Genomic DNA, 12,581 nt, shown 5'->3' on the forward strand with positions numbered 1-12,581 from the left:
GAGCAGGATCACTAGTGCACAATCCTTACCCTCCTCTGCCAGTAACAAAACCTGCTTCATTATCCGTTCTGCTCCACTGACTCGCATATAAGCCGAGAGGGTCACTTTTCAGCGCATTTTTTGTGCTGAAAAATTAGGCTTATACGCGAGTATAAAAGGTAGATAAAAAGGTACATCTAGAAAGCAGATTTTTAGAACCTTAACACAAAAATTTTTATTTACACCAAATTGATCACATTTACACATCATGGTAAAAAACAAAACAAAAAAGAAAACCCTCTGATTTCCCAAATCCCAACAACATTATGACAGTATCCAGCTGCCAGTGCACCAGCACTCCTGTCTGCTAGCAGCATGGGACTCTGGCAGAACATTTTAGATTTTTGGGCAGATGAAGTGTCCAACTGCACATGAAGGAGGCAGGTTCAGGCATTCAGAGGCGGAATTTCTTTTCTTTGAGGGAAGGGGGGAATTCTTACCAAAACATTATGGCTTTAACTTCACACCATCATCTTCATCCACTGCAAAGGCAGAAAATAAGGAAAAATTATAATACTTACAGTATAGGATGTATAAAGAACATACACAAACACTGCATTATAGGAATTGGAAGGTAAAGTTATCATCCATAAACTACAAATGTATAGCTGAAGCTGGATAAAAAAAAAAAAAAGCACCGCTACTGAATATACTGAAAGCTGAGCGCATAGATACAGGAAATGCAGCCACACAAGAATGCATGTGAAAATATATACATGCAAGAAAAGGCAAATATGAAAAGAAGGACGAGCGCACAGAAGGGCCATACAAAGGTCTATGTCCAGATGCCGGGTTGCAAAATGCAAGAAATGCACAAAAATAATGTGTGCAAAACCCCCCAATAACTTCCCAAGCATGCGCTGGCTCCATTTTCTTGCATGCATATATTTTCACATGCATTCATGTTTGCCTGCATTACCTACATTTTGTAACCCAGCATTCAGTCAGGGCTTAGCCACCCTATAAGTGCTTTTCTGAGCGCTTGTGATTGATTAGCGCCTTTTCAAATTCGCTCCCATTCACTTTCATTAAAATCGTGGTAAAAATTGCAGCAATTTTACGCTTACGCAATTGCGCGATTGCAGTGATTTTTACCGCAATTTTAATGAAAGTGAATGGGAGTGATTTTTAAAAAGCGCTAATCAATCACAAGCGCCCAGAAAAGCGCTTATAGTGTGGCTCAGCCCTCATTCAATGTTTTTTCTCGTATTTGAATCTTGAGTAGAGATATGATTTGCATCTGAATTGAATGCGAAGTGTGCAGAAAATCTATTTAGGTGACACACTGAGCTGGTGGTCATTTCAGATGCAGCCTTAGTGGTATGTGCTGGTGTTCTCATTGAGTAGAGATAGCCCGAACTGTTCGACAGCGGACAGTATTTTGGGAACTTCCACTGTTCGCATTTGCGTTGAACAGCGAACATTTGTGGTGTTCCACACGCCCCCTATACATCATCATTGAGCTTAACTTTGACCCCTTACCTCACAGTCAGCAGACACATGGCAGCCAATCAGCTAGCACCCCCTTCTGGACTCCCCACCCCCCTATTAAAAAGCACTTGCGGTGGCCATATTGGATTCATTCTCTGGTGGCTGCTGAATGTTAATTAGAGTTGGGCCGAACGGTTCGCCTGCGAACGGTTCCATGCGAACTTCCGTGGTTCGCGTTCGTGTCCCGCAGGCGAACTTTTGCGGAAGTTCGGTTCGCCCCATAATGCACCATGAGGGTCAACTTTGACCCTCTACATCACAGTCAGCAGGCCCAGTGTAGCCAATTAGGCTACACTAGCCCCTGGAGCGCCACCCCCCTTATATAAGGCAGGCAGCGGCGGCCATTACGGTCACTCGTGTGCCACTGCCTGCCTGCATTAGTGAGAGTAGGGCGAGCTGCTGCACTGTCTCTCATAGGGAAAGATTAGTTAGGCTTAGCTTGTCCCTGACTGCATACCTGTTCTGTGAACCCACCACTGCATACCTGTACTGTGAACCCACCACTGCATACCTGTTCTGTTCTGTGAACAGTTTGGTGTGTCAGTGTGAAGCAGTACCTTAAAGGGGAACTGAAGAGAGAGGTATATGGAGGCTGTCCTGTTTATTTCCTTTTAATCAATACCAGTTGCCTGGCAGCTCTGCTGATCCTCTGCCTCTAATACTATTAGCCATAGCCCCTGAACAAGCATACAGCAGATCAGGTGTTTCAGTGGTTCAGACTTATAAGTCTGTTCTGACAAGACTAGCTGCATGCTTGTTTCTGGTTTTATTCAGATACTACTGCAGAGAAATAGACCAGCAGAGCTGCCAGGCAACTGGTATTGATTAAAAGGAAATAAACATGACAGCCTCCATATACCTCTCTCTTCAGTTCCCCTTTAATTACACTACGGCCTGGTGCACACCAAAACACGCTAGCAGATCCGCAAAATGCTAGCAGATTTTGAAACGCTTTTTCTTATTTTTCTGTAGCGTTTCAGCTAGCATTTTGCGGTTTTGTGAAGCGTTTTTGGTGTAGTAGATTTAATGTATTGTTACAGTAAAGCTGTTACTGAACAGCTACTGTAACAAAAAACGCCTGGCAAACCGCTCTGAACAGGCGTTTTTCAGAGCGGTTTGCGTTTTTCCTATACTTAACATTGAGGCAGAAACGCATCCGCAATCCAAAATCTGCAGCAGCCCGGGAGTATGCGTTTCTGCAAAACGCCTCCCGCTCTGGTGTGCACCAGCCCATTGAAATACATTACCCAAGCGGATCCGCACCCGCAAGCGGATCGCAAACTGCAGCCGAAACGCTCTGGTGTGCACTAAGCCTACCTGATTGATGTATACACATGCAAGATGTTTTAAAGCACTTTAGGCCTGTCATTTAGCATTCAATATGATTTCTGCCCTTAAAACGCTGCTTTGCGTCAAATCCAGATTTTTCCCGGGAACTTTTGGCGTGTATCCCACTCCGCCATGCCCCCCTCCAGGTGTTAGACCCCTTGAAACATCTTTTCCATCACTTTTGTGGCCAGCATAATTTTTTTTTTTCAAAGTTCGCATCCCCATTGAAGTCTATTGCGGTTCGCGAACTTTAACGCGAACCGAACCTTCCGCGGAAGTTCGCGAACCCGGTTCGCGAACCTAAAATCGGAGGTTCGGCCCAACTCTAATGTTAATGAGAGCAGGGTCAGACTTGCTGCAGATAGTTAGGGAAAGCATTAGCTAGGCCTGTGTTTTTGCTCCTCACTTGCTGTGAATGCACCCCAAACAGCCCTTTTGAGGGCTAGCACATCGGGTTTTTTACCACAGCCCACTGACATCCAGAGCTGTGTGCACACTACTGCTGTTGCTACATTAGTTGCACGCACAGTACCACTCCAGTGCATTATTTCACTGTATTCTGATAGTACTATTGCATTTCTCTGTGTGTGACACTCCACTGCCCACTGACACCCAGAGCTGTGCATTATGTGATCTCTGCCCTTTAGGGATTAAAACCCGACTTTGCGTCAACTCCATACATTTTTTATGGTAATTTTGGCATGGATCCTCTCCGGCATACCCCTTTCCTGGTGTTAGACCCCTTGAAACAACTTTTCCATTACTTTTGAGGCCAGAAACAGTCTTTGTAGGTTTTAAAATTTGCCTGCCCATTGAAGTCTATGGAGGTTTGCATGTTCGCAAACATTTACGGAAGTTCACATTCAACATTCACAAACGGAAAATTCTATGTTCGCGACATCTCTAATTTTGAGTTCATGTTTGGGTGTGTTTTCTTAAGGGGGTGGGGATTATTTGCAGCTGGTGTGTGGAGGGGGTGGAGATGACTTCCGTGGCTCTTTCAGGATCAGCCACACCCAGAATGGGTTAATTTGGAGGACTTGAAACTCCCCCCTCTTCTGTCACACCCTTCTGACATCATCGCCCACCACTCTCTAGTGACCAGGAAGTTGCTGAGTGCAGATTAAACTCTTTAAGTATGTATAGGGAGGGATAAGGATGTTTTCTTTTCCTTGTTCATGATCAGCAATGAAAAATGACTTTCTATTGGATAAATTGCATTTTGGACATCCTCATATTTGAAGCTGATACCCCACAGCTGTTCCTCACCTTGTCCTGAGTCAGGTAAACTCCTTTGCCATCAACTGACAACCAGTAAAAAGTTTCTGAAAAAGTTTGGAAAAAGCAGAAGTTTGTGAGAAGCATTACATAAACATACCTCCCAACTTTTTGATATAAGAAAAAGAGACACTTAAACACAGACACAGAACACAGAACATTTATATCGCGCTTTTCTCCTGGCGGACTCAAAGCGCCAGAGCAGAGCTGCAGCCACTAGGACGCGCTCTATAGGCAGTAGCAGTGTTAGGGAGTCTTGCCCAAGGTCTCCTACTGAATTGGTGCTGGCTTACTGAACAAGCAGAGCCGAGATTCGAACCCTGGTCTCCTGTGTCAGAGGCAGAGCCCTTAACCATTACACTATAAGCCACGTCCCTGTCACATTCCTAACCACGCCCCTAGTCATGCATACCATAAAGATTTCATAAGGAAAATATGTTGTTTTATAATTCAAACCACACTGGCCCTTTCTATCCTGGTTCATTTCCCTTCATATTAACATTTAAATGTAAGAAATATATCAATTTAAAGGATGGGTAAGAACTGAAGTTTACATTTAATTAAAGAGACCCTGTATAAAAAAAAAAGCCCCCTGGGAGGTACTTACCTCGGCAGGGGGAAGCCTCAGGGTCCCAATGAGGCTTCCCCCTCCCCTGTAGCTGCAGGCAATCCAGCACTGGCTCCCCTGAAGCATCCCGCAATCCTGGCTCTACAAGCCTGACAAGGCTTGCTATATTTACCTTCTCTGGCTCCAGCGGGGGCGCTGTTGTGGCTCTCAGCACAGAGATAGGCGGAAATAGCCGATCTCTGTCGGGTCCACTCTACTGCCGAGGTGCTGGAGACTTGCGCCTGAACAGTAGAGCGGCCCGACAGTGATCGTCTATTTCTGCCTATCTCCGAGCGGAGAGCCGATACTGCACCTGCGCTGGAGCCGGGGAGGTAAATATTTACACCCCCGCTGTTCAGTGGGGCACAGCGAGACAGCTGTGGGACACTGGAGGACGGGGGAAGCCTCAATAGGATCTGGAGGCTTCCCCCTACCGAGGTGAGTACTCCCCAGGGAAACTTTTTTTAGTTACAGGTTTTCTTTAACCACATTTTTTCAGTAGAAAAATACATGTTTTTACATAGCTCTGTACATCAGTCCTGAAAGAGGGACAAATGAGGAAGACAGAGGGACAGGGCTCCCAAAGAGAGACTGTCCCTCCAAAAGAGGGACAGTTGGGAGCTATGCATAAAGCTGCACAGATACTGAACACATCACTTTGAAACAGCTGACATTTTCCTCCTGAGGGTTTCAATATAAAATGACTGATGTAAAGCCCGTTGCAGACTGCCTGGAATCAGCAGCTTGTGTTGTATTGGTGATATGGATTTTTGCCGCCTACAGTGCCGAAATTAAGAATAGAATACTACTACTGATCTGCCTAAAGCTACCCTAACGCTAGCTGAACATTCCTGCCAATACGTCTACCACTATCTTAGAGTTTAGGTCAATTGGGCACCATGTTCAGCAGATGTCTACTAGACGCCCTTGTTATTTATCAGTAATCAGGTGCACAAGCAGTTATTTGTGCGCTCAATGCAGCTAATACCTGATCAGCTTCTACATAAGGGTTGTAACTGATCATAAACAATTGACTACAACAATGGTTGTTTGGGCACCAGCTATTACAGAGATAGCTTTAGGCATTTACAGAGAGGAGGAACTGTGCATTAGGGGTCAAGCATTAGAAGGAGAGGGTTAAGATTAGGCACATATGGGGGGGTGGGGCATTAGGGATAGCCATGGGGGGAGGATAAGGTTAGGCACTTACAGGGAGGAGAGGGCATTAGTCTTAGGCATTAGGTGGGGTAGGGTTTAAGGTTAGGCACTTACAGAGGGGAAGGGGTCTGTTAGGCATTTATTGGGGGGAGCAGTTTGGCACTTATGGGGGGGGGTTAGGCACTTATGGGGAGGTTAGGAACCTACAGAGGAGAATTCAAGTGAGAATGGGTGCCAGATGGGTAGTGCATGGTAAAATGTCACTAATCTAAATTTCAGATATTTTACTAAATGCAATGCCACCTGGTGCCGCAATACATACTCCTATCCTAACATTTGTTTGTTTACTGAGAGCTCTAAAGCCAGTGGAAAGTATACTTGGTCTTCCAGAATGCTTGGGGTGGGGGCAGGATTTCTGCATCTATAATAAGCCTAGGCTAAACATCACTGGGAGCGCAGAGCTACATCCCACTATAGAGCAATATATAGCTATAGGAAAATTACCGTCAAATGGTTATGCTGAATACTACATTCTGCTATATGTCACTAGAGTACCTCTTTAGATCTGTGCCTAGCTTTAATAAATTAGTTTCTATGTCCTTCGTTTTCAACAACACAACTTTATTCAGCAGTACAACTTACTCAAGGCGGCCTTCAGTCGCATCATACACGTCAGACAGTCCACAAAGGCAAGTTTTTCTTCTGAGTTTTCATAGCGAGCGATCAGCGGACCGAGGAGATCACTGCTTGCATTCAAATCTAGAAGATGAACACAGCAAAAATAATTATGATCATTAAAAGGCACCTGAAGTGAGAGGGATATGGAGGCTGCCATATTTATGTCCTCATAAAACAATCCAGTTGCCTGCCAACCTTCTGATCTCTGGCTGCAGTAGCATCTGAATCACACACACCTGTCAGAAGCATTGAAGCAGTAGTCCTACTAGATTAAGAGCTGGAACCCACTAGAACGATTTTTTGAGCGATTAGGGAGCAATTCAAAACACTAGCGATTTCCCTAAACGCTCAGCTAATGTTAATGGATGGGCCAAATTCCACTGGAGCGATTGCAATTAGCAAAACTGCAATCACAGGACATGCAGCATTTTGGGAGTGTTTGCGTTTCAATGTAAAGTATATAAATGCTGTGTAATCGCTTACGAAATGCTACACCTATCGATTTGAGTGCGATTTTAAATTACTGTAAACTGTAAAAAAACGATGATACATTGTAAGGACCAATCAGAATTAAAATCCCTAATTGCAAATCACTACACAATCACTGGCAAAAAGCTTACACCTTTTAAAAACGTTCCCAAAAGAGCTGGAAATTGCTCATCATGAAATCGCTTACAAAACGCTAATTAAAAACGCTAGTGCAGGGGCGTAACTAGAAATCACTGGGCCCCCCTGCAAATCTTGGGATGGGGCCCCCTACCCCAAACCCCTCCCCCTTTTGGCACAGGTAAACTGAGAACCAATGTTATTCAATTGGCTAGTGCACACTTTAATGTGTTTTCCAAAGCACAAGACCATGCTGAACACTGAATAGGGACCGTCTACAAATCTTTGTCTGCAAAACTTTGTATGATTCCTTATCAGTGGCTGAGCAGACGCAGTCATTAGAACAATTGTGCAGAGAGCAGAATTTTTTTTCTCTCCATGCCCTTAGTTGTCAGTTTCTCAGGACAGGAACAATAAACTTCTCCCCCTTCATGGGGTCCCCTGTGGCTTCTGGGCGCCCCTGTGGCTGCATCCCTTGCAGGGCCTATTGTTACGCCCCTGCGCTAGTGGTTGCACTAGCGATTTGTACTTTCTAGTGGGTTCCTGTCCTTCATGGTCTATGGCTAAACGTATCAGAGGCAGAGGATCAGCAGGGCTGCCAGGCAACTGGTATTGCTTCAGGACCACAGGCTTACACCCCCTAGTGACCAGGCCATTTTTCACAATAGAGGGCTGTGCAGCTTTGTCAGTGTGCTGCACAGCCCTACAACGAAGCACACAAATTAATTTAACCTCCTTTTCTTGTCCTTAAAGGACCCCTATCACGAAAATTGTAAAATTTAAAATGCATTTAAACACATACAAATAAGATGCACGTTTCTTCAAGCGTAAAATGTGCCGTAAATGACTTTTCTCCTATGCTGCTACCACTTACAGTAGGTAGTAGAAATCTGACAAAACCAAAAGGTTTAGGACTAGCCCATCTCCTCATGGGGGAGTAAAATGGTTTTGTTTAGTTCCAAAGCCATTTAGCGAATGGTAGTTGATCTGTCCAGCTACCCAAAAAAAGTGTACAGTGTGCAGGGAGGCTGGCCAGCATAATTGTAGAAATCTTTTTCAGGGAGAGTCTTTATAAAAAATAAAACCCTTGCTGAGAATCCCCCATGAAGAGATGGACTAGTTCAAAACCTGTCGGTTCTGTCAGATTTCTACTACCTATTGTAAGTGACAGCAACATAGGAAAAAGGTAATTTATGGCTCATTTTACTCTGGAAAAAACATATTTCTTATCTGTATATGTTTTCATGTATTTTAAATTTTACGATTTTGGCTATAGTGGTCCTTAAATACGACACTCTGTAGGAGGTCTCTGATTGCTGTTGCAATCTTTGTTTGTTTGTTTTTTGTTGTTTTTTTTAATTAAAAGAAAGGAGGCTTTTCCCTCCCTCCTTCCTACCTCTCCCTCCCTCCCCCCTGTGCCGTCCTAATCGCCACAGGACGCGATGGGCACTCATCCCCGCATCAGTCTATCAGAGAACACACATTAGGAGCCGCACTGAGGGACAGCCGAGTGTCACCCATACAGCGTTGCAGGACATTGCAGCGCTGTACAAATGTACAAATGTAAACAAAGAGGATTTCTTTCCCCTTTCGGCTCTGAACAGTCTGCTAGCCTCAATCGCAGCTAGCAGGCTGATCACAGAGCGGAGCACATGGGCGCGCGCGTTCCCTGCTAAACTGATACTCCAGGACTTGACACCAATTGTCGTTAGACGGTCCTGGGGTGTCACGGTCAGTTACCTGTCCAGGCGAGGTGGTCGGCACGTACGGATGCTGGCAGTCATCCTGGAGGGTCTCGGCGGGGTGGCCTGTCGGTGCTCTCCAGTGTGCGTTGCGCGGCGCAGGCGCCGGAAGGCGTTGACGTAGGCGTTGTGTTTCGCGCGTGCACAGGGATGGTTGTTATGCATGTTTGTTCTGACAATGCGTGTGTGCGTGCGCGCGTGTGTGATTGCGCATGCGCGCGTGCACGATCGCGTTTGCGCATGCGCGCGCTGCGCGTTGCGTGCATCGTGCGCGTCTTTGCGCATGCGCGCGCTGTGCGTTGTGCGCTGCGCGCCAAAACGCCTATTTAAGTCTGGAGAATGCAACAGCTCAGTGCTGTAGTATTGCAGCTAGTGTTGTGTTCCCGTGTCGTGACTTAGTGTCTGCCTGTTGCCTGATTCCTGGATCCTGACCTCGGCTTGCCTGATTACCAACTCTGTTACTGAACCCGGCCTGTACGACTTCCCGCTTTGTTGATGACCTCTGCCTGCCTGACTACCCGCTCTGTTGCCGAACCCTGCTTGTATGACTACCCGCTCTGGTGCCGACTTCTGCTTATCCTGGGATCTGCCTTGCTGTTTACTACACTGGTCTCTGAGTCCTTGCACTACCAGACTCAGCCAGTGAGGAGTGCCGTGGTTCCAGCCTGCTTACCTGATCTCCGGTTCCAGCGAGCACTCCTGCCTCTTGTATACCTTGGTCCTCCTGTCACAACTCCAGGAATACCGGGTGTCGAGCTGCAAGGGTCGCTACACTCAGCACAACGGTCTCCGTCACTAGGACCTCGTGACATAATACTACAGCCAACAATGGAGACCGCTGAGGTAGCAAATGTGTTAAGCACCCTTTGCAATCAGATGTCTGCTTTAACTGAAGCCCTTAAGGAGCTACAAGCCGGACATCAACGCCTGGAAGGCCGAATCAACACTATGTCCTCGGTTGTACCTGCTCCCAATCTGCCATCTGCCCCTGCCGCTGCATCTCAGTCAGCTCCACCCGTCAACCCTGCACCTGCAGCAGCCTCCGCAGCAGCGCCCGAACCCCGGGTACCCACACCGGAACGCTTTTCAGGAGACAGATCCAAGTTCTGGGCCTTCCAGCACGCCTGCCGAATATATTTCGCCTTGCAACCACGTACGTTTTCTCTTGAAGAAACAAAGGTGGGATTTATTATTGCCCTACTCCAGGGAGAACCTCAAGCTTGGGCTCACAGGTTAATGGAGCAGAAACATCCAGCTCTAGCATCCATGGAGATCCTGTTCACTCACATGGCTACTTTATATGATGATCCACAACGTCAAGTAACAGCCGAGATGGGGCTGCGTAATCTTCGCCAGGGCCGAAGACTCGTAGAGGAATATACGTCCGAATTCCGCAGATGGTCAGCTGATACTGATTGGAATGAGGGAGCACTTAAACATCAGTACCGCCTTGGATTATCGGAGTCTCTGAAAGATGAGCTTGCTCGGGTTGGAATACCCGCCACCCTTGAGTTGATCGAACTAGCAATCCAAATCGATAGATGTTTTCGGGAACGCCAGATGGAAAGAAATGCAGGTAGCTCGTCCCGTGCATCCTGGGTCCCTGCTTTTCCGGTCTCCTCCGCCACAGTGCCTGCTGAAGTAGGAGATCAAGGTGAACCCATGCAGCTTGGGGTCATGCGTCCATCATTATCAGCAGAAGAAAGAAACAGAAGGAGACAAGGAAATTTGTGTTTCTACTGTGGAGCCGCTGGTCATCTGATCAGAACTTGTCCAGTCCGACCTGCAGGTGAGGATCGCATTTCTAGAGACCCACCTACCGGGGGTCCCGCAATAGCCACTAATCATTTTATCATTCCATCTCGTTCCAGTTCCCAGGAAGAACCATTAGAACCACTGCCATCATCGACTCCGGAGCCTGCAGTTGCTTTATGGACATTCATTTCGCCACTAATCATCAAATTCCGGTACAAAACCGCAAAGAACCTCTCCATATCCACTTAGCTGATGGATCAATCGTCAGCTCCGGACCAGTTACCATGGAAACCATTCCTGCCATGGCCCTGATCTTTGAAAAACATCAAGAACTCATCAAATTTGACCTGCTGACTTCTCCAATGTTTCCGGTAATCTTAGGATTACCTTGGCTTCAAGCACACAATCCACTCATCAACTGGTCCACAGGAGCGGTTTCTTTCAATTCCGTTTACTGTGGGAGCTGCTGTTTACCCATGAGTCCTGTTTCCACTGGTCCGCTGCTTTGCATCAGAGGCACTTCGGAACACCGTTCCTCCTCAGTATCACGAATATCTTGACGTATTCGACAAAAAAGGAGCCGATTGTCTACCACCTCACCGTCCCTATGATTGCCCTATTGATCTAGTTCCCGGCTCCAAGTTTCCGTTCGGGCGAATGTTTCCGCTTTCTGACCCTGAACAAGAAACTCTCAGACAGTATATTGAAGAGAACCTGAGAAAAGGTTTTATCCGCCCATCCATTTCTCCTGCTGGTGCGGGGATTTTCTTCGTGCAAAAGAAGGATAAGACACTTCGACCCTGCATCGACTATCGGGAATTAAATAAGGTAACCATCAAAAACCGTTATCCATTGCCCTTGGTGCCAGAACTTTTTCAAAAACTCCGTGAAGCAAAGATTTTTTCAAAACTGGACTTAAGAGGAGCGTACAACCTGGTGAGAATAAGAGCGGGGGACGAATGGAAAACCGCATTCAGATCTCGTTTTGGACACTTCGAGTACCTGGTAATGCCGTTCGGTCTCTGCAACGCTCCAGCAACATTCCAATATTTTATCAATGATGTGCTGAAAGACTTTATTGACCAATTCATAATCGTATATCTAGATGACATCCTGGTATTTTGGTCAACTCTGGAAACCCATCGTCATCAGGTGTGCCAGGTACTTGCTCGTCTCAGGCAACATCAACTCATTGTCAAGGCTGAAAAATGCGAATTCGAAAAGAGATCAGTGCAGTTTCTGGGACTAATTATATCAGATGAGGGATTTGTAATGGATCCTCAGAAGGTTCAGGCAATTTTGGATTGGCCAGCCCCCACCAACAAGAAGGCAGTTCAGAGGTTCGTGGGCTTCGCCAATTTTTATCGACGCTTCATAAGAAACTTTTCTGCTATAATTCTTCCCATTACCCAACTCACGCGCCAGAATACACACTTTTCTTGGAATAAGGAGGCTCAGGTGGCATTTGATAGATTGAAACAACATTTTACATCCGCTCCTGTTCTTAAACATCCGGACCCGGCATTGGCATTTGTATTGGAAGTAGACGCATCCAACTCAGCGGTAGGGGCAGTGCTATCTCAAAGACAAGGAATAAAAGCATTACTGCACCCAGTGGCATTCTACTCAAGGAAGCTCTCGGATGCGGAAAGAAACTATGATGTGGGGGACAGAGAACTGCTGGCTATCAAAGTAGCATTGGAGGAGTGGAGGAGATACCTTCTGGAAGGTGCATCCCAGCCCATACTCATTTTCACGGATCACCGGAACCTTGAATATCTAAAGACCGCAAAAAGATTGAACCCGAGACAGGCCAGGTGGGCACTCTTCTTTTCAAGATTCATATTTCACATCACGTACAGACCAGGAGAAAAGAATATTAAACCAGATGCTTTGTC

The 12,581-nt window shown here is 46.3% G+C and overlaps 1 protein-coding gene across 1 annotated transcript in view; it reads right to left on the bottom strand.

The window, feature by feature from the left end:
• Positions 1 to 203: 203 nt before the first annotated feature.
• Positions 204 to 12,581, bottom strand: part of LOC137504856 (calpain-13-like) — a 143,547-nt gene continuing 131,169 nt past the window's right edge. The window contains exons 25-27 of the mRNA XM_068233448.1: positions 6,545 to 6,661; positions 4,129 to 4,184; positions 204 to 521 (exon numbers count right to left, since the gene is read on the bottom strand). Coding sequence (XP_068089549.1) covers positions 501 to 521; positions 4,129 to 4,184; positions 6,545 to 6,661 — 194 coding nt within the window. The 3' untranslated portion in view covers positions 204 to 500. The remainder of the gene's footprint in view (positions 522 to 4,128; positions 4,185 to 6,544; positions 6,662 to 12,581) is intronic.

This window comes from Hyperolius riggenbachi, chromosome 4 (assembly GCF_040937935.1).
Source record: "Hyperolius riggenbachi isolate aHypRig1 chromosome 4, aHypRig1.pri, whole genome shotgun sequence".
Taxonomy (NCBI): domain Eukaryota; kingdom Metazoa; phylum Chordata; class Amphibia; order Anura; family Hyperoliidae; genus Hyperolius; species Hyperolius riggenbachi.